This window comes from Dasypus novemcinctus, chromosome 10 (assembly GCF_030445035.2).
Source record: "Dasypus novemcinctus isolate mDasNov1 chromosome 10, mDasNov1.1.hap2, whole genome shotgun sequence".
Classification (NCBI taxonomy): domain Eukaryota; kingdom Metazoa; phylum Chordata; class Mammalia; order Cingulata; family Dasypodidae; genus Dasypus; species Dasypus novemcinctus.
In genome coordinates this window covers 6,655,869-6,681,924 of record NC_080682.1, presented here as the reverse complement: position 1 = coordinate 6,681,924, position 26,056 = coordinate 6,655,869, and the positions used below count along the sequence as shown (strand labels likewise).

Here is a 26,056-nt window from a genome sequence, read left to right as displayed (position 1 = left end):
GATCTAACAAGAGAACAATTAATAGTCTGGACAATTATTATGCAAGTAACGGTGGTCAACAGGAAACACAACTTTTTTTTCTTCAAAACATAATTAAATATTTTTATTTGTTATCACATTAATTGTGAGGTGACCAGATAATTCAACAAAGGATGTCTGATTCAGCACTGCACTAGTCATCTACTTTGGAAGGTATAAAATAACAAACCTACAATAGAGTCTGAGAGAATGACAAGAATTTTTAAAACATGCAGAATCAAGCTGAAAGGGCAAGGAAATGAGTTCTAAAAGAATAATGAAGCAAACAAAATCATGCCATAAGCAAAAAACATTCTCTACGTAAACAACTAGAAAAACCCCAAACTAAGTATCCAAATGGGTACATGCCATCCATATCAAATTTACTCTTCGATAACTGCATTCAGAGAACAAAAAGAAATGCAAAAAGTACAATTCTGGCAGTGAAATTACATCACTGGTGACATAAGGGAAAAATACTGGGTAGAACTATAAAAGGTTTCTATTGTAAAATCAGTTATAATGATTTGGAATATTACACTGCAAGGCATATAGTAACACATGATGCAATCGTGGTCCAAGACAGACATAGATTTGTGTTTTTTTTCCCCTACTGCTATTTTCTCAGTAAAACGTGTATTATGAGTAAAGGAATTTGGATCTTAATTTCAAAATTTCTTTTCAGGTCAATTTTAATGCTATTTTTCCCAAATAAAGTTTTATTTTCCAAAACAAATCAAAACACCCAAAAAAAAAGAATTACAGACTGTCATTCAAGTAAAATATATTAAGAAAAAATATTAGTAGCAGCTCAGGAGGAAAAGTTTTAAATTATGTACCTAACATTTAAAACTGCAAATCTCATAAACCTGATTATGCTAACTTTAAGATGGGATCTAGGACAATCTTCAGCAAAGGAAGCATTCAAGCAGGAATTTTTTCTTCTAGACAAGCTCTCACAAGTGTATTCATAAAATTTCAGTAAGATTATTCATTAGGTTTTATGGACACATCATCACTGGAGGTGCTATGGTGAAAAATATAAGAGCCTGAAAACAGGGCCACAGTTCTTGAATAGAAAATTTAATTGTGAATAAAAAACATGCATATGCATCGAACAGATAAACAAGGCATCAACATGCAAATGTACATTAATATGGTAAAAATGACATTCCTAGAGCACTTATGAAGTAGCAGGGTATTATTACAGGCAGAGAGAAATTAAAAGAATGAGGGTACAGTGAGAATAAGAAAGGCCGGAATAGAAGATCTTAAGATTGGATTCAAACAGTTACAAGGGCTGAGCAAGTAAGCTGGCTGGCGATAGTCAAGGAAAGTACTAGAACAAAGGAAGAGGGAAGATAAGAGGTCCAGGATCTTGAGAGGAATTCAGATATATTAATGCATAATGGCATGACAAGGAACTTACTAGCTAAAGACTAGTTTTGGTAACCTGAATTCTCACAACTACTATTCAATAAAACCATGTGAAAGAGTTCAAACACTTTCTAAAGATATATGAAGAAAAGGATGAGGCCCTCTTTTACTTTTCATTTTCAATCTATAGTATACGGGTTCTCATAGACAAATGGAAGTCCTTTAAACAACTTAGAATGTCTTTTAACTAGATTGTCAAGATGTGGTGTCAGAAAACCACCAGTAAAATCTCAAGATTTAAAAATCTCAATTTTATCAAGATAGGATCTCTAAAACACCCGATTCAAACCATTCTTGCTGAAGCCCTGCACCACTGGGTTATCTGTGTATGAAGGATCGCTAAGACAACAAAGCAGCTGCTGGCGAAGGCATAACACTTCAAGCAAAAAGCATGAAATGGTGGGAAACAGATAAACGGTGTTTTGTGCGGTAATCAGAAAATCAATGGTTCACTCTGAGCAAATGCAGTGAATAATCCATGATGCTAAATGGCAGAACTACAAATGACAGAAAGAGCCAAACAATCTTTACATGTTCAATGTGGAATTGACCAGTGGTGACGATTTCAAAATAACTGTATGGCTCAACATGTTATCCAGCGAGTCAGAGCCAGGGCTAAATTCACTTACGGCTCTAAGAACACTGCAAAAAATAAGCCATAGACAGTATGAATCATTATGAAACCCTGTGGATATTAATTACTTTTGACAGGTCTTATATGTTTTGAACCCTTTCTGAAACATGTCCCTTCCTATCTAGAAATGCCTGTCAAGTATCCTTAGTTTTCTTTTTTTTTTTTTATTTATTTTTTTTAAATATTTATTTATTATTATTATTTTTAATTACATTAAAAAAAATATATGAGGTCCCATTCAACCCCACCGCCCCCGCCCCCCACTCCCCCCACAGCAACACTCTCTCCCATCATCGTGATACATCCATTGCACCTGGTAAGTTCATCTCTGAGCATCACTGCACCCCATAGTCAATGGTCCACATCATAGCCCAGACTCTCTCACGTTCCATCCAGTGGGCCCTGGGGGGATCTACAGTGTCCCGTAATTGTCCGTGAAGCACTATCCAGGACAACTCCACGTCCCGAAAACGCCTCCACATCTCATCTCTTCCTCCCGTTCCCCACACCCAGCAGCCCCCATGGCTACCGTTCCCACACCCATTCCACATTTTCTCTGTGGATTGGATTGGTTGTGTCCATTGCACACCTATGTCAAGCCTTAGTTTTCTTTACGATCTAGTCATCATGCCAAACAATTTATATACTAAAACCAAAAACAAACACATTAAAAAACACCCAATTTTTGATTTAGTAATAGTCTTCTGTCTTCTACCTTTCAGTGGTGACTCTTGTTTCTGCTTCTGTGACTTCTATTGCTTCAAACACAAACAAAACTCTTTACTGTGCTTTGCTACTGCTGGCAAGAACCTCCATTTCACATAAAATGTAATTTATTGTCCCCAAACTGTTAAAAGTTACTATCACAGGTGGCAGCTGTAGGCATGAAATGCTAGAGAGGAAAAGAAGGAAGAAAAAGGTGATGGGTTCAGACAGGCAGGAGGAGAGACAGGACAATAATCCTATAAGAGTATATCAAAATCACCTGGCTGACAGTTCAGGTCAAATCCCATTTTAATAAATATTGCTGGAAATGAAAACTGTTGAATAACAAAAGACTTTATAGTGGTCCTGGTGTGAGTGATTCCTAGGGCTCAGCAAAGGGCTCAAGCTTCCAAAGCCTTGAAGAAAAGGAGAAACACCCCCAAATATGGATTCATTTTCCACTCCACTTTCACTGGCTGAGCAAGCACCAAGAACAAAGCCTGCATCTCCCAATACCTGGCAAAGAAATGCAGTATTTGCCTCACGAACTGATTGCTTTTCTGAGGTGCCCACCAGTTTATTTGGGGAGACGTTTCAAGAGCAGGTCGAGGAGCAGTTGTCTTTCTATGAGATAGGAAATTAAAGTTGCAAAAACTATCCCAGGAAGATCAGAATGGACATTCCCTGGGTGGCTACGCCCATGCCACCTCCTATATCCCAATAAAAACAATCTCTCTCTCTCACACACACACACACACAGACTGTTAACATCTATCTATTAGGGCCAGAGTCACAGCCACTGAGGACCTTAGAAAAAAATAATTCTCTATTATTGAAAAGAAAAAAAAAACCTTTACTTTCCTAAACAACAATCCCTCCAAATTTCCCATACAAATGGCATAAAGCCATCCTTAGCTGGAAGAAAACGTACAGATTATCTAATATAACCTTCTTGTTCAACATGAGGGAAACAAGGGCCATGGAGGTCAAGCAGTTTGCCCAAGGACTTAAGAGTTAATTAAATGGAAGAATCAGGACTATTACTTACGTCTTTCTTGTTCCTACTCTAATACCTGGACAATGAAAGTTTGGGTGGAACAGTCATAACTCAGCAAGAAATTACAGGCATACCCTGTTTTATTGTGCTTCGTTTTAATGTACTTCCACAGATAACCTTTTTTTTTTTTTAAACAAATTGAAGGTTTGTGGCAACCTTGCTTTACAAAGCAAGTCTACTGGCACCGTTTTTCCAACAGCAGGTGCTCCGTTCAGTCTGTGTCACATTTAATTAAGGCATATACATTAAAAAAAAAAGAGACATAAGGCTATTGCATACCTAACAGACTACAGAATAGTGTAAACATAACTTTATTTTTTAAATTAAAAACAATACCAACAAAAAAAACCCTGTGGTAACTTTTCTGATACCTCCTGCTTAAAATCCAAAAGGTCAGAATGATCTGAGGTCCCGCTTTCATGGTTTGTTTCATACTGAAAATCAAGATCAAGCAAGCTTTTGCTTTTCTGCTCCACGGGAGGTTTCTGTCCTCCCTGAGCTCGCCTTAGGTAAACATAACTTTTATATGCACTAGGAAACCAACAAATATGAGCGACTCACTTTACTTGCAGTGATCTCCAACCAAACCCACAATATCTCCTACTATGTATTTATTTGACAATAGCTCCATAAATTTAAATTCACAGTTTCAGCAACTAGCAGCTTTTTAAAAAGTTAGTTAAGCCAAAAGGCTCATGTTTCTTATTTCTTGTTAGACGTCACTAAAGGATTTGATTTCCTTATGTTCCCCTCCTTGCATTATGCCACACGATCAGATGGGGTGCTTTTTTGCCCACTACATTAAATGCTTGTTACCTTACTAAAAGAAAAACATACAGAAAAGAAAAATCTGTTTATTGTACAAAATATTTTGTAGTTGGGAATTTAACTGTAAACAGAAAAATAAAAACCCATTATTATGGGTCAGTGGCCTTTAATGTGCACTCTGGTGTTTCATGATTATAACAGGATTTGACTTGTGCATGCCATCCAGCATCAGCACTGAGCAAGAGGCAGCTGTGGTTTGTATCCTGACAGTAGTACAGTGAAAGGGATGGATGTAGACAGATATTTTTAGACTTAGCAATTGCAGGGGAGGAAAGAAGGCAGGCAAGGCAAGAGAAACAGATATGTGGCATTTCCAAATCAATATGCCCACCTCCCTTTTATTACAACATTTGCTACTTTAAATAATCGAGCTTATCTTTTTCTCTTCCCATACCTTTGATGAAAATGTGTAAGAAATAAAAGATATCAATTACAATTGGCTATTATTAAAAAAAGCAGGGGGAAAAAATGAATTCACACTCCCACACACCTGTTCCCCACTCTTTCCAGAGACTGACTTCCCAGGTTTTCTTGCTATTTGGTTTCTCTGTTTCCAAACCCGAGAGACCACTGTTGCAATGAAGAAAAGGTGTAGATTTTTATTAGCTGTACTACTGTGCCCTTCCATTAGCATGTACAATCAAGAGATGACTGGAGGGGAGGGGGGAAAGGGAACAGAAAAAAGAGGAGAGGGAAGGAGAGGGCAAGAGAGAGAAAAATGCTCAAATATTTAGGATATAAAATAAGAAAACCAAGAGGCAACACAGTGAACACATATCTCCTTTTGAAGAGTTTTAACGCAACCTGACGGCTTGTAGATATGAAGAGGAGGAGTCATGCTAGAACCACAACTCTTCTCTCTTCCACCTGAAAATAAAGCAAGAATCAAAACATACCTGGCTGAGTCCTGCAATCAGTGCTCAGCTATTCCATGGAGTGGTTCCTAATCTTTTCATGAATGACTTCTTTTAAAATTATCCTGTTATGATGGAGTACAAGTTTTTTTCTTTTTCTAAAATAGAGCTATTACTAAAATCAAACTATTTTAAAAGGTTTGCAAAATGTTTTCAACCTTGTGTTTATGTTGACACCTCAAGCTACTCAACATAAAAGAACATTATAATGACTGCAACAGGCTAATTAGTGATCTTACTGTTTGTAATGCACTCTACCTACCTCACAGGGTTGTTGTGAGGAAAACTGTCAGACTTTGAGAAATGCCTTGAGCTCCTCGAAGGAAAGGCGCTATATAAATGCAAAAACAAACATCAATAAAAAACTATTTGTGCAATTTGTATTCATCATTTCTAACCAGATTTATAATACTGTTGTAGCAGAGCCTTAGAATACTGTGATAGTCAAGAACTTTATTAAGCCATGGATAAGGTTAGTCAATCTGCTAAAATTTTCTTTCTCATATGACATAACTTTACCCTTGATGACTTTTAGTAGGTCTAAGGAGCTTCTTTCTACATACTAGTCAAACGCCTAAGTATCAACAGTGGACACAAATAATCAAATACACAGGACAAACATTAGATGTCAGCAGGGGTGGGAGAGGAGTAAGGACTGTACAGGCTGAAGTCTGGATTAGAAAAATTAAGAATCGCTCCAGAGAAAACCTGCCCTGAGGTAACGCTTTTCATTTCTTCACAGGCTATTTCCCATTCAGCTCACTGCTCGCAGTCTCCCCCAATTCCTCAGGATATTCTGAAATTTCAGGGTTCAAAGGGTGTTACTGAAAGCACCCACCCAAGCTTTACAATATCCTTCTGACCACCCTATGTTTTAAAATCAGAGGTATTATAAACAATTTTGTTCTCTGGTTAAAAGGAATAAAGGTTTCATTAACTGACAAAAGTTAATTAAATCCAAATTCTTCCCAATAAATTGGAATTACTCTTTTGTATATACTGTTTCTAGGCATTCATGCTAGACTTACTCTTAGTAAATGTAATAAATTCATTAAGATTAAAAGGCAAGATTTAAAATAGAACTAATTTTGAAAATTCTCAAAATCATTAAATATGTAGTGTTTCAGAACTCTGTTCCTTATGGTACATTTGAACAAGTAGAAGGGAGGCAAGATAGGATAAAGGGAAACAAAAAATGACAAATTATAGTTGCATGAACAGAGACTACTTATACAAAGTGATAAGCAGATAGCTTGGAGAATTAAAATCTTTGGGGTGCCTCTTTTACACCTCAAAGACTGAGAATTCCATAAACTAATTTAAAGAACATTTATGGTTATCTACTATTCCAACAAAGTACCATAGATTTTCCTTATTCTCTATAACATATTTTTGAAAATGATGAAAGTCAGTATACTAGTAAATTCTTGCTCAAAAGATAAAGGACTACAGGGAATAGTTTTATTTTCAAAAAAGCTAAGCTTACATGAAAATGTATACTCTTCATAAAGATTAACAAAGCCTTGTTAATAAAATTTCTGTGCATTCCCCAAATGTCAGTTTATAAGAGTCTATTAAAATACCTTTGATATTAAGGTCCCTTGTGAAATGGAGAAAGGCCTTTATGCAAAAGTGACATCAACTGTACCCCTGCACTGACCTAGAGTGGCAACAATGCTTCAAAACTAGCCTGGTCCCCAAGAGAGGAACTGGCGCATTAGCTCCACCAAAGACTACTGGAGGGGCCACAGGAGTAGAATTCAGTGTTGCACTGAAAAATATGTTTTCTTCTGCATGTTTAAGTTGTTTAGTCAGTTTTTTTATTGATTTCTCTCCCCTTCCTGCCCCCCTCGCCCAGTTGTCTGCTGTGTCCATTTGCTGTGCATTCTTCTGTGACCGCTTCTGTCCTTATCAGCGGCACCCAGAATCTGTTTTTGTTGCATCATCTTGTTGTTGTGTCAGCTCTCCGTGTGTGCGGTGCCATTCTTGGGCAGGCTGCGGTTTCTTTTATGCCAGGCGGCTCTCCTTACGGGGCGCACTCCTACGCGGGGGACACCCCTGCGTGGCACGACACCCCTTGCGCGCATCAGCACTGTGCATGGGCCAGCTCCACTCGGGTCAAGGAGGCCCGGGGTTTGAACCGTGGACCTCCCACGTGGTAGGTGGAAGCCCTATCCTTTGGGCCAAGTCTGCTTCCCAGTTTTTAATTTTAGATGCTTCCATGTCTAAAAATTTTATGGAATGTTTGCATTTTAACTTGGGGATCTTCCTCAAGATACAGTTAAGTTTTCGAGAATTTTTTTTTTTTGAGGTACCAGAGATCGAATCTGGGACCTCGTACATGGCAAGCAGGCACTCAACCACTGACCTACACCTGCTCCTCACAAGGTTTTTTTTTTTTTAAGATTTTATTATATTATTTTTTTCCTGCCCCTGCCCCCACCCCCACCCCGCTGTTTTTGCTGTGTCCATTCACTGTTTGATCTTCTGTATCTATTTCTCTTTTTTGTCTTCTCATCTTTCTCCTCTAGGATTCAGAGGGATTCGATCCTGAGAACCTCTGATGTGGAGAGAGGTTCTCTGTCACTTGAGCCACCTCAGGTCCTGGTCTCTGCTGCGCTTCACTTTGACTCTCCCTTTTGTCTCTTGCAAGTTCTTTTTAATTTCTTATTTTTGTTCTTAGTGTTCCCCGCAAGCTCTTGAGTTTTAGTAACATCTGAGTGGTAATCCTGAACTTTACATTTTATGACTACGTTTTTAAGTAAGCCCTAGGGAACTACTGGTGGGGAACTTTTTAACACTTACCAGTATCACAACAAAACTCAGTAGGCCAGATGGTTCTAGGACTTTCCTATTCCAAGAGTAGCCTGGGAGTTTGTTGGACATGCAGAATTTCAGGTGCTACCTCAAATTTACTGAATCAAACATGCATTTTAGTAAGACTCCCAGGTGACTCATATATAAACTAATTTTGAGAAGCAGAGGTCTAGGAGGGCAGTTTTATGGAAAATCAGAGTTATTTCATATTGCAGAAGTCAGTAACAGGTAACCTTTCACCAAAAAAGCATGGGAGTTTCTGAGTGCATAAAGTTCTTTCAGAAGCCACTAAAACTTGCATTGTAATTTTTACAGAACTTCTCCTAAAGTATTTTAAATGCTTCCCTGTTTCAGTAAACAAGACAAAACAAACATAATTTAATTATTTCTTGATGATGCCAGGTAATAATTATGGACCTCAGTTTTTATAGTGATATCCTGAATGCCACTAGATTGCTATGTGAAAGAGTGATGCCCACATTCACATTTCTCAACCCAGCAAAGAGACAGGCTAGTGGATGACCTAAATACTATCAGGATATTCCAGGGAGAATGAGCGCTGGTTTCTGTTCACTGGGGAAAAGAAGGGAAACAAACTTAAAATAATGCAAACAAGATCTTAACTCGACATTGGGACATTTAATCCTGCTGATTTTCCAGAGAACAGCCACCTATTTGCCGATTCAGAAAATTTAGGCACCTGCATTTATGATAGCAGGAAACTATTTAAGTCCTAGACATATATTCCAACTTTTAACTTCATTTTAGTAAGGATATATATGATGACAAAGTTACATGAAAATATCAAAGGCACATTTTTAACTAAGTTACCTCCTTCTGAATTTAGAATATAGTTGATAAATATACCATACAGTTTCTTGTTTTAATTCTAGCAGAGGATAGAAGTGAAAGGGAAAAAAAATAGACACAAAGATGTTCCTCCTACCACCTTTACTCACCAAGTCCCACCTCCCCTTAACTAATTATCAAACTAATTACTCACCAAGTCCCACCTCCCCTCAACTAAGTAACTATCCATCTGGTGAAGCTGTAGCTACAAAACAGTGAGTGTGTGATGGAGATGAGAATAAAGAGTGGCTCAGAGCTTGCTATATGTTTTAAATCCCTGCTGTTAGTATTTTCTACCACACTGAAAAAACTCTTTGCCATGGAAGTTAAAAGATAAAAGGAGGGAAACGGACTTTGGCCCAGTGGTTAGGGCGTCCGTCTACCACATGGGAGGTCCGCGGTTCAAACCCCGGGCCTCCTTGACCCGTGTGGAGCTGGCCCACGCGCAGTGCTGATGCGCGCAAGGAGTGCCGTGCCACGCAAGGGTGTCCCCCGCGTGGGGGAGCCCCACACGCAAGGAGTGCGCCCGTGAGGAGAGCCGCCCAGCGTGAAAGAAAGAGCAGCCTGCCGAGGAATGGCGCCGCCCACACTTCCCGGGCCGCTGACGACAACAGAAGCGGACAAAGAAACAAGACACAGCAAATAGACACCAAGAACAGATCCCCCCCGGGGGGGGGGGGGGGGGGGGGAGAGAATTAAATAAATAAATAAATCTTTAAAAAAAAAAAAAAAAGATAAAAGGAACAAGGCCCTGACTTCCTGTTTGTTGGCAGAGACAATTATGAAATTACCTAAGGGTCTTTTGTGTGTGTGTGTCTGGTGGTGGGGGGAAGATAATGTTAAAGAGAATAGAACAGAGGAAGTAGAGACCTCTGATGTTAAGGGATGACAGATTTCAAGATCAATGAAACAATACTTTATATATATGGTATGTGATATTCAATAAAGCACTTACACACCTTTTTTCTTACCTGCATACTGAATATAAACACGTCTTTAAAAATATTCTCACTTTTAATGATTAGGTGAATCTCAAAGATTTAACCTGATGGCAAATTTCCCTACATACAAAGACAATTACTTGTCGTGATATTAAAGAATTCTGGTTAAAAATAGAATTACTTAAAAAAAAATAAAGAAAAGCATGAAAAAACTTGACATAACCTACTTTAAGGAGAAAACTATCATACACATTTTCAAGTTTTAAAGGATGCTTGTTAAGATTTTCTTTCAGCTAGGATGGTCATTATCATCAACATTTAATATAGAAAATGAAAACATTCCTCCAGCTTTATATTTTATTAATAATAGAAATATTCTCAGATAAAATAAAACAGTTAAAAATAAATCTGAAGCTTTTGTTGCTTTTCCCGGCTCAAATACAGAAAATCTTTATTCTTTGTAGAGCAAAGAATTTTCCTTTAACATAAAAGTAAACTAAACCATCTATTTTCTAAACTCAACAATACATCATCTGTTCTATTCAGGATAAAGACTTAAAATTACCTAGTATTCATTTTGTGTGTTTGAAAACCTAAATAGGGATCAAGAACCAAACTGGTTGCAAGGTCATCATTTTCACAAAGTTCCTTGGCAGACATTCCAGAAGATGGTACATATCGACTCTGTCCTTCGAATCCAGAATGACCATTACCTGTGAAAAGCAAATTAATAAAGTAACTCAAACTGAAAAGACTTGAATCTTAAAAACCTTTAGCTTCATTGCCCTTTCATATCAGTAATCAAGAACAGAAATTACTTATCGGATTTAGTTAATTAAGAAATTAATTTAGTATTTTTAACATAAACAGAAACCCAAATGCAGTAAACCAACCCAATTATTCCGAGTATTTTGGTTAACAGTTAATATTATCTGTTTCCCAAGAGGAGTCTTGGTAGTTGTGAGAATCTCTGTTCAGCTTCTTTACCCTCCAAAAAATAGGTAAGAAACAGGATGGGAGAAAAGCGTATTATTTTAATAAGATGGCATAAATGACCATTATAGATAGGGCTGAGGAAGGAAATAAGAACACAAAATATTTCCTGTAACTTAGTGCTAGAATTCTAGCTCTCAAGTCCAAAAAAGAGCCTCAAAAGGAGTGGGTTCTTCAGTTTCCTGCTTTGGACAGATGAATGATTATTATTCCATTTAGGTCTAATTCTAAATGACTTGTTTCAAACTGATCTTGAATGAATGGCTACAAACAGGGAAGTGAATGAAATATACTGAACAGAAGAAAAACAATGTAAAGAAAGGAAAGGAAGGCCTAATCTATGGGGATGATGTAGCATCAGTGCCAATTAAGTCTGATGTGTATGTCACTGACAATCCTTCTGTAGAATTAGCACACGTATTTAAAATAAGAGTACTCCAGCAGTATATCTTTAAGGCTCTTGAAATTAAGATGTGAAAGAATGAGACACAGTGAGAGGTTTAACATTTTCATCCACTCCTTTAAAAGACAAATAAAACTTACATGTACATTGATGATTTTGCAAATTACCTATAGACAAGTATGTGAAAAATTTAAGTTATTATATTTTAATAAGTTTTATTGAGCTATACGTACTATATAATCCATACTATGAGTTAATATATTCACAGAGTTGTGCAACCATCATCACCACAATCAACTTAGGAACATTTTCATCACCCCAAAAAGAAATTCTGTACCTATTAAGGAGTCTCCTTTACTCCCCCACCACCACCCCTAGACCCTGGCAACCAGTAATCTATTTTTTGTCTCTATGGATTTCCTATCCAGAACATTTCATATAAACAGAATTGTAAGACGTGGCCTTTTATGACTAGCTTCTTTCATCTAGCATGTTTCAAGCTTCCCATGTTAGAGCATGGATATGTTCCATATTTTATTCAGCCATTCATCTGTTTATGAACTGGAGTTGTTTCTGCTTTTTGGCAATTATGAATAATGATGTTATGAACATTTGTGCATTTTACGTGGATATATTTTCAATTCTCTTGGGCATATTTGCTGAATCTTGGTCCCTCCATGTTTAAACATTTGAGGAACCCCCAAACTATATTTCACAGCAGCTAAATCATTTTATATTCCCACCAGCAAGGTACAAGAGGACCTCAATTTCTTCGTTCCTCACCATACTTGTTATTTTCCATTTTTTAAATTATAGCTATCTTAGTGGATATGAAGTATAATAGTACCTTGTTGTGGTTTTAATTTTCATATTCCTAATGACTAATGATGCTGAGCATCTTTTCATGTGCTTTTTGGCCATATGTATATATTTTCTGGAGAAAAATCTATTCAAATCCTTTGATCATCTTTAAATTGGGTTGTCCTTTTGTTAGTGAATTGCTTTGCTTTCTTTATATATTCTGGATATTAAACCCTTACAGGTATATGGTTTACAAACTTTCACATTCTGTAAGGTATCTTTTCATTTTCTCAATAATGTCCTTTGATGCACAAAAGTTTTAAACTTTTACTGAATTAATTACCTACTTTTTCTTTTCCTTTGTTGCACATGATTTTGGTGTTACACTGAACAATCTGTTGCCAAATCCAAGGTCATAAAGAAATTACTACTATGTTTTCTTTTAAGTGTTTTATGGTTTTAGCTCTTATATTTAGGTTGATACATCCTGAGTTAGTGTTTGTATATGGTATAAGGTAGGGGTTCAACTTCATTCTTTCTCATGTGGTTATTAAGCTGTCCCATCACCATTTTTTAAGAGACTACACTTTCTCCATTGAATGGTCTTGGCACTCTTGTGAAAAACCAATAGCCACAGATACATCTTGTGAAAAACCAATAGCTACAGATATATGGGTTTATTTCTGGACTCTTAATTCTATCCCATTCATCTATGCCGGGCCTATGCCAGTACCACGTGGTTTTGATTACTCTAGCTTTGTTAGCAAGTTTTGAAATTCAAAGTGTGTATCCTCCAACTTCATTTCTTTTCAATATTTGGTTATCCAGGTACCTTGCAAATCCATTATGAACTTGGAAGATGAGCTTTTCCGTAAGAACGGCATTAGAATTTTGATATGGAATGCACTGATTCTATATGTTGCTTTGGGTAGCACTTCCATCATAATATTAACTTTTCCAATCCATGAACATAGGATGTCTTTCCATTTACTTAGGTCTTCTTTAATTTCTTTCAGTAATGTTGTATAGTTTTCAGTGTACAAGTCTTTCATCTTGTATTAGTCAGCAAAAGGGGTGCTGATGCAAAATACCAGAAGTTTGTTAGTTTATATAAAGGTTATTTATTTGGGGTAGGAGCTTACAGATACCAGGCCATAAGCATAAGTTACTTCCCTCATCAAAGTCTATTTTCACCTGTTGGAGCAAGGTGGCTGCTGACTTCTGAGAGGGTTCAGGCTTCCTGGGTTCCTCTGGGCTCAGTTCCTCTTGTTTTCTCCACAAGGTTAGCTGTAGACTATGAGGCTCTCTAGGCTTTGCTCCTTTCCACAAAGTCAGTTATAGACTATGAGGCTCTGTCTCTCTCCCTGGGGTTCCAGCTTCAGCATCAGATTCCAGCATCAAAACTCCAACATTAAAAGCGTCAACTCTGTCCTCTGCCATGCCTTTTATCTGAGTCCCCACCCACCAAGGGATTCAATGCCCTAATAAAGTGGCCCAATCAAAGTCCCAATCATAACTCAATCACGTCCAGGTACAGACCAGATTACTAACATAATCCAATATCTATTTTTGGAATTCATAACCATATCAAACTGCTATGCATTGCCTTGATTAAATTTATTGATAGGAATTTTATATTTTTGAAAATGGAATTGTTCTCTTAATTTCCTTTTCAGATTGTCCACTGCTGGTATATAGAAACACAAGTGTTTTTTGTTTGTTTTTCTTTATACCCTGTAACTTAGCTGAATTTGTTTATTCAATCTTGTAGTTTCTTTGCGGATTTTTGGGATCTGAGATATGGGATCTGAGAACAGAGATGGTTTTACTTTTTCTTTCCAATTTGAATGCCCCCCTCTTCCCCTGCCTAATCACTCTGGTCAGAAATTCCAGTACAATGTTAATAGAAATGAGAAGCAAATATCTTTGTCTTGTTCCTGGTCTTAGGGGAAAAGAATCTAGTATTTCACCATTAAGATATTAGCTATGGGGTTTTCTTTGCATATAGTGAGGAAGTGTCCTTCTATTCCTAGTTTGCTGGTGTTATCATGGAAGGGTGCTGGACTTTGTCAAACGTTTTTTCTGTCTATTCAGATGATCACATGGTTTCTGCCCTTCATTTGACTGAAGGATGTATTACATTAATTAATTTTCAGATGTTAAACCAACCTTGCATTCTTGGAATAAATCCCACTTGGTCACAGTATAGAATTCTTTTCATATGTTGCTGGATTTGATTTGCTAGTGTTTTGTAGTTGATGTTTGTATTTATATTCATAAGGTCTATAGTTTTCTTGTGATGTCTTTGGTTTTGGTATCAAAGTAATACTGCCCTCACACAATGAACTGAGAAGTCGTTCTTCTCTTTTTTGAAGTGTGTGAAGAACTGGTGTTTTAGTATACTAAAAGTTGCCGAAAGCAATATATACCAGAAGTGTGTTAGCTTTTACAACAGGAGTTTATCAGCTTGAAAGCTTACAGTTCTGAGGCTCAGAAAAATGTCAAGGCATCAGATGATGCTCTCTTCCCAAGACCTGGCTGAGGGCAATCTATGGACTTCTCTGTCTCACAGAGAGGCATACAGCAGTGTCTGCTGGTCTCTGCCTTTTCCTCCAGGCTCTGGTATTTGCTTTCTCCTCAAGCTCTGTTGCTTTCAGCTTCTGGCTATTCCATCCGGGGCTTTATCTCTTAGATTCCGGAGGTTTCTCTCTGAGCTCTGGTGTCTTTTTTGTTTATGTGGCTCCCCTTTCCATATTCATCCCATTTATAAAAGACTCAAATAAGAAGATTAAGATCCACCCTGGTCATGCCCTACTGAAATAATCTAATCAAAAGTAAGGTCCCACCCACAAAAGATTTACACCCATAGGAATGGATTAGCTCTAAGCACATGATCTTACCACAAACTTACCACTACTAGTAGTCATTCTTTACACATTCAGTGGAAATTACCAGTGAAGTCATATTCTTTGTGGGTAGTTTTTTTGAATACAGAATTAATCATTTTATGTGCTTTAGGTTTATTCAGATTTTTTATTTCTTTTTGAGTTAATTTTGGTAATTTGTTTCTTTCTAGGAATTTGTCCATCTAACCTAAGTTAGCTAACTTGTTTGTTTCTATAAAGTCAGTAGTAATGCCCTCCCTTTCATTCCTGATTTTAGTAATTCATCTTCTTTTTCCTCTTGGTTAGCCTCGTGCAGGTTTGTCCATTTTTATAACTTTTTAAAAGAATTGACCTTTAGTTTTGTTCATTTTCTTTAGTCCTCTATTCTCTATTATTTATTTATTTATTTATTTATTTATTTAATTCCCCTCCCCTCCCCCGGTTGTCTGTTTTCTGTGTCTTTTTGCTGCGTCTTATTTCTTTGTCCGCTTCTGTGTCGTCAGCGGCACGGGAAGTGTGGGTGGCGCCATTCCTCGGCAGGCTGCTCCCTCCTTCGTGCTGGGCGGCTCTCCTTATGGGTGCACTCCTTGCGCGTGGGGCTCCCCTACGCGGGGGACACCCCTGTGTAGCACGGCACTCCTTGCGCGCATCAGCACTGCGCATGGGCCAGCACCACACGGGTCAAGGAGGCCCGGGGCTTGAACCGCGGACCTCCCATGTGGTAGACGGACGCCCTAACCACTGGGCCAAAGTCCGTTTCCCTCTATTCTCTATTTCATTAACTTCCATTCCAACTTTTATAATTTTCTTCCTATTGCTTGCTTTGGGTTTATTTTTTCTCTGATGTCTTAAGATAGAAGGTTAGGTTACTTATTTCACATTTATCTTTTTAAAATATAGGCATTTACATCTATAGATTTCCTTTTTTGGGGAGGTACTGAGACCGCGTACATGGGATGCAGGTGCTCAACCAATGAGCTATATCTGCTCCCCTATAGAATTCCCTTTAAGCACCACTTTAGCTGCATCTCATAAGTTTTGGTATGCTGAGTCTTTATTTTTATTTATCTCAAAGTATCTCCTAATTCCCCTTTTGATTTCTTCTTTGATCCACCAGTTATTTAGAAGTTATTTCCACATAGTTCTGAATCTCCCCAATTTCTTTCTGCTCCTGACTTCTATTATCATTTCACTGTGGTTGGAGAAAATACTTTGTATCATTTCAATCTTTTTTTAAAAGACTTTTTATTTCTTCCCCCACGTCCCCACTGTCTGCTTTCTGCATCCATTTGCTGTGTGTTCTTTCCTGGTCTGCCTGTATTCTCATTAGGCGTCTCTGGGAGCCGATCCTGGGGCCTTCCAGAGTGAGAGAGAGGCAATCTTCCTCTTGTGCCACCTCAGCTCCCTGTTCTGCTGTGTCTTCTCATTGTCTCTCCTCTGTGTCTCTTGTTGCATAATCTTGCTGTGCCAGCTTCTCTGCGTCAGTCAGCACTCCCACGTGGGCCAGCTCGCCGCTTGGGCCAGCTTGCCTTCACCAGGAGGCCCTGGGCACCAAACCCTGAACCCTCTATCCCAGAGAATGTGCCATGTATACCGGAGAAGAATGCGTATTCTCCCGTTGTTGGGTGGAGTGTTGTACAAATGTCTGTTAAATCTGGTTGGTTTATGGTGTTGTTCAAGTCCTCTATTTCCTTGTTGATCTTCGGTCTATCTATTACTTAAAGTGGGATCTTGTATCCATTATTGAAAGTGGGATTGAAGTCTCCAATAGTTACTGCTGAACTGACTATTTAATCCTTCATTTCTGTCAGTTTTGATTCATGAATTTTGGAATCCTTTGATAAGTGAAGTCATTGCATTTTATCTAAGTTGTAGCGCTATGTTGTACTCTTCCATTTCTTTTCATCATTGCCTCTTCTGCACCACTCTTGCCCAGTCACATTCAATGTGATGCTGTCCATCTTCACATTCCCTGGGTTTTCCTAATTGTGGCAGTTCGAGATTATTTTATGAATCCCCAAAAGAGAAAGATCATGTTTGTAAACTAATGCATTCTTCTGGGTGTGATACCCTTTGACTGCATTAAATTCAGTTGAGAGGTCTCTGATTAGATTACCTGTTAAGACTGCTGCAGGGCTTTTTATTGGACTGTGTCAGTGAGGCATGACTCAGGTTGAGTCTCCACCCCCTTTCTGGATTTAATATAAACAGACACTCAGAGGAAAAGGGAATTGCAAGGATTGAAGCCCTAAGGGACAAGCCCTATGCCAGGAGACAGAGGACTACAGGATCACTTAAGCATGAAGCCCTAGGAGGCTGGGACCATGGAGCAGCTAAAGAGGAGACTGTGAGCCTGGATGGGAAGGATGAAGCCTCGCAGAGATCAGTGACCATCTAACTTCACCATGTGGCAACACACCAGGATCAACAGTAGCTAACTTTGGTGAAAAAGCATCTCTGCTGATACCTTGATTTGGACATTTCATGGCCTTGGAACTGTCAGCTTTTACCCCTAAATAAATCCCCATGATAAAAGCCAATAAATTGCTGGTAATTTGCATCGGCATCCCTTTGGCAAACAAAAACACTCTAATCTATTTATACAGCTGTCATTTTCTAAATTCATATGTATCTCCAACAATTAAACTAATTATTTTGTGACTAAGCAGATTGTAGCCTCAAATGGAAAGCTTTCTGTAGTATTTAAGGAGAACAATAGGGATTTGCTTAAAAGTTGGACATGCCTATTTACTGACCAGAGCACCCATACAGTAGAAAACAGTCTATCTTAGGTTGCCAAGCTGCTGTAACAAATATCACACAAAGAACTGGCTTTACAACACGAATTTAATGGCTGATGGTTTGAGGGCTAGAAGTCCAAAATCAAGATAACTTTCTTCCAGAGTCTGTAGCCTTCTGGTGCTGGCTGCCAGCAATCCTTAGGGTTTCTTGGCTTCTATATCTGGCCCGGTCCCATGGAGATGTGCTCTCCTTTCTGCTCTTTCTGATTCCTTTGACTTCCAGATTATCTTTATAAGGCCTCCAGAATTCCAGATTAAGACTCACCCTGGTTCAGTTTGCCACATCTCAATTAAAAATAACATCTTCAAAAAGTACTATTTACAATGGGCTCACATGCATAGTGATGAGGATTATGAATGACAGCATTGGTTTTGCTGGGATACACGATTCAACCTACCACCTGTATTACATTTCTGTACCATCTCATTACATATTTCTCAGTTCCTTCAGGCTCCCATGAAATACTGAGAGGTGAGAGAATAAGGGTGCGTACTGGCAGCACCTTCAAGAGTAAGGAGGTATCCATGCAGAGGACAATTCATTCAGTCCTGCACTCACTCCCTACTCCTATTCTAAGCAGGGATTTCTGCCTGGTCTTCTACAGAAGCAATGACTTGATCTGACGTGGAACAGTTAAGGGAAACCTGGTCCCAATGAACAAGCATAAACCCCTAAAAGGTAAGAGAAAGGAAATGAATCATAACTGGTTCAATCTATCTGAGTTTGGAGAAAACTCCCAAGTTATCCAAATCTATTTGGAACAGACAGATTTTCAACACAAACTAAAGATATTAAAAAATGGCTAGATTAACCTTAGGAAAAACAAAAACCTGAAAAGTTGTTTTCATTAACATGGTTATACACTTTGGACAATTTTCATATAGCTGCCTACTTAGGTTTATATTTATCTCAGATATTTTACTACTTTTAGAACTAGGAAATATGTACCAAATCTACAATTTTAAGAATCATGAAATTTCAAAAAGTAGTCCCATTCTTACCAAGAGGTATAGAAGTAATAACTTATTAATAATCAGCATTATTTCACAGTAGCGATAAACAACTGCTCACTGTTTAACAGAATACACAGCTACTACATGTCACGCCTGCCATAAAGCAATCAGTTCTGTCTACGTTCCATTTCACTTAATCATAAAAATTAGAGTTGACTTCGCGATTCCTCTTGCTCCATGAAACATTATGGAAGTTACCAAAGAAATACACATTTATAGTAATATCAAATATTAAAAAAAAAAAAAGTTTAAACTGGTAAGAAACCCAGTAGCAGTACTTTAATAATCATTGAGGTATAAATAGTACAAAATATAATTTAAAATTGTGCATAGAAAAGCATGTTAAACAGTAACCTTAAGTTTTACATAATGTTTGACAAGAATAAAAATTGACATAACTTTGAAAGAGTTACACTATATACCATTAACGGAAAGAATGTTAAAAATTGAAGACAGAATACGCATTACAAACTGAAAAGAATTTTTACCCCATATTGCAATCAAAACATTGATAGTTTAATCATGTACATACATCTGCTTGACCTCCTCTCAAGTGCACTTTTGCCAGTCTTCAGGGTGTCCTTTCCCACGTGTTGTAATTTTGACTGATTCTGCTGATGGTCATTAGATAACTTGCTTCCATTTCTCCTGCCATTCACCACCATGTTCTTGGATTCTCCCAACCACTTCATACCCACAGACAGCCTGACCCAGGTGCATTTAGTCACTCTCTTCAAATAGCTTAGAGAATAATTTCAATGTTCTCTCCTAACAGAAACAAAATATGAAAAAACAAAACAAAACAAAAAAACCCAAATAGGTAAATACAGGAAATACCATGCTAAACAGATACTTGAGAAAGATACAAAGTATTAAAAAGTAGTTTAGTAAGTAATGTTGCCACTCTTTAATACAATCTTGGCCCCTCCCAAAAACACTAAGTCCTGTGTATTAGGACTAAGGTGCCTCCTGACTCTGATCAGAATTTATACTCTATGAGGCAGGGACTCATTCTGTATTGTTTGGCTCCTGTTTTCAGAATAGTGACTATAAAACAGTATGTGCTCAATACTTATATTTACTTAATAAGAATCAAGATTGCTTGTTCACTGTGCTGACAGCTAGGTATAGCTCTCTCTATATAACCTGCTCAAATTACACATTTTGGTAAAGCTCTAACAATTCCGTGAGTAAACTACAAAGACATTATTTATCTCTTTTGTTTCAAGAAAAGATTAAGAGAAGGCAACTAGATTAATTTTTTTTTCATTTTTTATTACCTTTCTTAAGATACACAGATCACACAAAATGTCACATTAAAAAATATAAGCGGTTCCCATATACCCCACTAGATTAATCTTTGTACCCAACAGCAAGGGACACCTGTTATGCTATTTATTCATTGCTATGTATTCACTAGCCATAGCTTAAATTTAAAAACAAAGTTAAGGAGAGGGACAAGAATAAGAAAAGTAAAGAACTTCATTTTAATAGTATATAAGTCAGACAAAAAAAATCCTAAGTAAGGGTTAAAAATATACACCTTCAGAGCCTAAGGGACTTTGAGAGCACTCCAGCATGCCAAGGTAACTGAGACCAGAGAGGTGTGGGAATATGTCCAACGCCACCCAATCAGTCTGCAGCACAATCAAGGCTAGACTTCTCAGCACTCGAGATAAGGCTTAATTTCCCTTTTCACAAACACACAGAAAAAACACCAATGCTAAGTTACTTGTAAGTACCACCCCCCGAAATGCGTATTTGGACATACCCTTATGATATCCAACACAAATGCAAAACACTAATTTCTACTTGACCTCAGGTCTCCTTCAAATGACAGAAATATTTGTGTGAATCAGTTGGGTGAGACGTGCATGTGACAGACATGTTTAGGTAAACGGAAAAAAACACCACCACCTGACTAAAGATACTTTTATAACTGCTCTCTAAGATTTCCTTTTCTCCTGGTTCCTTCACTATTTAACAGAATTTAACTTTGTGAACTTCTGATTATTTTAGTAGGATTCATGAAACCTAGAGAAATGCTGATTAAATAAATGGAAAGGATGGGTAAAACTGTTCATGCATCACAATCATAAGCTAAAGACTTAAAATTAAAAAAAATCAAATTTAATACTTGCTCTTCTGCTAATTATCAGAAGAAACTATATTTATACTTGAGAAAAGTCATAGAACTCAAAGTAGTATACTTTAAAAGCATAAAGGTGAAGAGAACTTGACTCTCTTAACCTTGCTTCTCTGCCTGGAAGACTACCACTCATGTCTTATGTCTGGCTAATTTCTTGTCCAGGAAGCCTTCCTCGATGCTCACTGCCAAATCCAGTTGGATACCCCTGCTATAAAACTTCTGTGAAAGCCCTTCTGGCACTTTATTGTTAACTGTCTACATGTCTGCCTTCTTAACTGACTGAGAGCCCCTAAGGTCAAGAATCTTCTCTTATCTCTCACCCCACAATCTAGCACATAACAGATCAGAGGCACACAAATGATGAGAATAAATAAATCAGGTTGTAGTCTAAACCGCTTAACAAATTTTTTCTGTATCATTATTTTCCTGTAAATAAAAATTGTTATCCCTACCTCTTCAAATCCTCTTCTTTCTCAAAATGTTCGTGGTGTCAAAGGCAGCGAGAGAGACAATTCTATCAGATCACGTGGATAGAGAGGATCCTGTGGCAAATCGCACAGGTACAGACATGGCAAGAATCATAGGTGCTAACCTTCCTACTGTTCGCTGTTGGCATTTTTCAGGAAAAGAACAAGGAGCTTTGGTCCTTTAAGAAACCCATCCCAAGAATGGTCAGCTACCACAACTTAGAGATGACTGAAGAATGTGTTTCTAAGACTCTTAGAAGCCCTGATATTCCTCACTGATAAGACAAAGTATAACTATACAGAAGAGAGAAACTTGGCTTTAGATAGAATTAATCAACACAACAAATAGCAAGTTATATCTGTATGGAGAACCTGTAAGCCCCAACTCAGATTTCCACATGAAATGTATGAAGAATATGTATTGGGAGGAGATAAGGAAATCAACACCCTAAATGGAGATTAAAAACAACAAAACAGAAAATCTAGGGTGAGGCTCATAATATGTGTGTTAATAAATTCTCCAGGTGATTCTCATGCAAGTTCCAGTGTGAGAACTATTACTCTAAGTTACTTAAAACTCATTCACTTATCATCTGTTAAGAACAGACACTAACATTTTTTTAAAAACTATGAAAAATTTTAATTTGAGGAAATTTGTACCTATCAATTTAATTTTTTTCCTGAGGATTAAGAAAAGTTCACCAAAAAATCATTTTAGCAGTAGCACACTTCAGCCCAGTTCATGGAACACAAACTGAGAGCCACTCTATCTTACGTATAACTTCAACTAAATGTGGGTCAATGAATTCAACCAGAACAAATTTGTGACCTCAAGTCTCATTTAATCGTGGCCAACTGATATTATTTTGTTTGAACTGGAAGTACCTTAGTATGACAGCCACTGCTGCCAATCACAGCAGGTGGGAGAACTTTACCAAGGTGCAAAGCACATGCTGAATATATTCTAGCAGAGGCTCCAACAATGTGCATGGCTACATAATGGCAGCTGTCATTAAGGCAAAAGACCTTAATTTACAAGTGAACATTTTGTAAAGCAGTTCTAATAAAGCTATCAATAATTGTGGGGTTATTTATAAAATTTTAGCTCAAAATGAACGTATATATGCTAAGTATCAGTTCACTGTTTTGCCCTCCCAAATGTGGAGTCTGCACTTCTTGGTGCTATCTTTCCTATAGGAACACATAGCTGGCGACACACATAATAAAGATGGTGACAGAATTTCAAAATGTGAACACAAGCCAGCATGGTAGGCAACTATGGAGAAACAGGGTAGAAGGCACGAAGTGGCAGCAATGCCTGCAGGCTTCAAGCCCACCACAGAAGCCCCGGCCCAACCAAAAAAAGAGAGTGTGGTCTCCTCCAGCACACAACTCCTCCAGCTGACAGGGAAACGCCATGCTGGTGTTGGCTTGCTTAACAGTATCTGAGCTAAGTGGCTGCTGACTATATTCAGAAGTAAAAATTACTTCAAATTTATACCTTCCCCTCAAATTTTTTCAAAAAAGAAATACTGGTCACCCCTTAAATGTCATAATAGCTACAATCTTTCTCTCTTCTGATTTCCCAATATAAAAATGTCAGGATAATTATTAGACATCTACTACATTCCAGGCATTTGAGGATATAGCAGAGAACTAGATACGGTTTGTGTCCTCACTCATCCTTACATTCTGGTGGACAAAAGCACTAGGAAATCACAAATGAACAAATAAATGTCAGACCCTGGAGAAAAGAAAGCAATTTAAAGGGCACAGAGAATGTGGTGATGGGTGGGCGATGGTGGTTCTTTCTAAGAGAGCTAAGGGAGGTGAGGGGAAAGCCAGGCAGAAGCGTGCAGGAGGGCAGGACAGGGAAGATGAGCATGGAAAGACAGAGGGGGCCAGTGTGGTGTAACAGATGACAAGGGGAACAGAAGGAATAATGACTAAGAGTCCATAGTTCTGATATCATTGTTTCAAATAGAAAAAGAATATTTATGTAAATTAAATTGTGGGGGTGGGAGAGAACAGGAATACATCAGCTAATCCGAGAGCAGTATGCCTTGAGAGGGTTTACTGGCTCTTGGTTAAAATTTTTAAAAACAAGATAAAATCAGATAATTTTGTGGAATGGATTAATAAAGATCATCTGAATAACAGGGCAGTCCTAAGGGGTACCGTGGAAGGCTCTGCTCCCTCTATGTGTAGGTATTCACAGAAAGCCAGAGGCAGGCTCTAAGGACTCACTCGCAGAGGGTCAGCACCCTGCTTCCACCCATCCCGCCCTACAACTTCCCTAGGAGATTTATCCCACCCAATTCAGCCAGACACTGAAGTCAAGAGGACATTTCAATAAAAACATAATGGAAAACTGTTTAAAATGCAAAGAATTTTAAAGAGGAAACCCCCAACTTTATTAAATTACCACTAAGGTAAAAAGCACCTCCCCAAACACATACAGCCTAAAAGGATACATTCCAAATTGCTAAACAATGGTTATCTATGGAGGAATGGTATTAACGTTTTCCTTTGTATTATTTCCCCCCAAAGTATCTACAGCTAACCTATTTACTTATTATCGGAGGATAAAACAAAAATACAAAGCCTGTTACTTAAAAAAAAAAGTGGGGGGGGGGGATGTACCCACTTCCCATAAAGGGCAGCTCTCTGTCCAGCAGGGATGGGCCTCAATAACTGCCAATGGCTTCCATCCTTCCAGTCAGTCCCTGTAGAGACACATGTGGGATCACAAACTGCTTTGCATCTTTGGAATTAACTGCTCCTGCCCAATTTGAGAACTCTGATTCCAACCTTATTTTACTTGAAGTTATTAGGAGTTGTTTTTTTCCCTTTTCCTTTTAAATGTCCTAAACACAAGCCAGGACTTGGAAAAAATCTGCCCGAAAAATAAACACACCGATTCTGAATGACTATCAAGAATTTTAACGTAACTCCTGTGACATTACCAAAAACTCCCTAACCAGTCCACATATTGAACTTGTCTACAGATAGTTTATCTTACAGAAATTATCCAGTACAAGGAAACAATCCCCAAGCTGTTGAAAAGTTAGCACACATTAAAAAAAAGAAAAAGAAAAAAGGCTATAGCCTGCCAGAGCACTTTTGGAAATCTTTATTCAGAAAAGCAAAGTGAACATTTTTCAAGTGTTTCAACAACAATTTAGTAAGAAAACAATTCGATACATCAAAAGATTAATGGTGTTATATCTGGGAAATGAGATTACAAGCCAACTTTTATCTGTTAATAGGACACATTCTTCAAAAGGTTCAACATTTCAAAATGAACAAATATTACTTATGAAATCGGAGAAACTGAAGATGAATAAAAGGAAAAAAAATCACTTTAAGCAGACTACACAAAAGCCTTTCTACATTATTTATTTGTAAGTTAAAGTCATCAATTTCTAAAATGTTATACACTCTTCAGCAAGTCTAATAAGTTACTAAAATACTTTCACAAATTTTAAATACTTTCACCTGTGCACTTTGTGATGCTAAAGAGTCACAATCCTGCACTCCCAGGAGCTTTAAATTTAAAATAAGCACAAGAAAGGCAAATAAAAATATGAAAGCATACAAATAGAGAGCAATCATTGTTCGAATAGGGAAAAAGCAAATAAGAAAAAAACCCACAATGGACCAGAAATCAACAGACTCAGTTTTAGTGTCAGTTCCAACAATGCCCCATGGTAAGGAAAAATCAATTTCCCCTTTAGGTCTTCACACGTCCTATCTCACATGTGAAAATCACACCCAATAGCAAGTTATTTTCAAACTACTTCCTATAAGCCCCATTAGTTATTGGCCTTTCCCCTAAAACCCAAGACTTTCAAAAGGACTCTACAATACACCAAAGAATTCCAAACTAGTCTTTAGGAGTGACTATTCCAAATCCATCTGCAATCAATACATATTAAAGACTCGATGGAATCCTATAGCAGTAAGTCTTGAGATCAGGCCAATCTAAGAAACACTGCAAAGTGGTCAGAAGTATTTGTAATCAATGTATCATCAGAAGACACAATTACAGTTTGATGGAACAATTGCACTGTTGCCGGTTTAATAAAAAACTATCATGAATTCATGATCAAACCTGTAACCTTAAAATTTGTTTCTTGAGAAGCTAGATGACCTGTCAGAGTAGTTTATTTCTTATTAGTGCTAAGGAAGAAAAGCCTTGGGGATTTGTGTTTCTCTGAATTCACAATTATGCCTTTACTTAAAGCAAAACTGCTGTTATAAACTGGAGCTGCCAAAGTGTAAGTCCTTATGCATGTAAATTACTGATATCCATCATTATTAAAAGTATTTTTCTGCTTTCC

General features: G+C 37.7%; 1 protein-coding gene across 19 annotated transcripts in view; it reads right to left on the bottom strand.

Moving 5' to 3' along the window:
- The window catches only part of KMT5B (lysine methyltransferase 5B), a 71,971-nt gene that overhangs the window by 31,643 nt on the left and 14,272 nt on the right, over positions 1-26,056 (bottom strand). For 8 of the 19 annotated variants that reach the window (XM_071217933.1, XM_071217929.1, XM_071217935.1 and 5 more), the window contains exons 2-4: positions 19,630-19,865; positions 10,766-10,913; positions 5,856-5,924 (exon numbers count right to left, since the gene is read on the bottom strand). In XM_071217933.1, the coding sequence (XP_071074034.1) occupies positions 5,856-5,924; positions 10,766-10,913; positions 19,630-19,789 (377 nt within the window). In that variant the 5' untranslated portion in view covers positions 19,790-19,865. The remainder of the gene's footprint in view (positions 1-5,855; positions 5,925-10,765; positions 10,914-19,629; positions 19,866-26,056) is intronic. The other 11 variants (XM_071217930.1, XM_071217939.1, XM_071217936.1 and 8 more) reach the window with 3 other exon arrangements.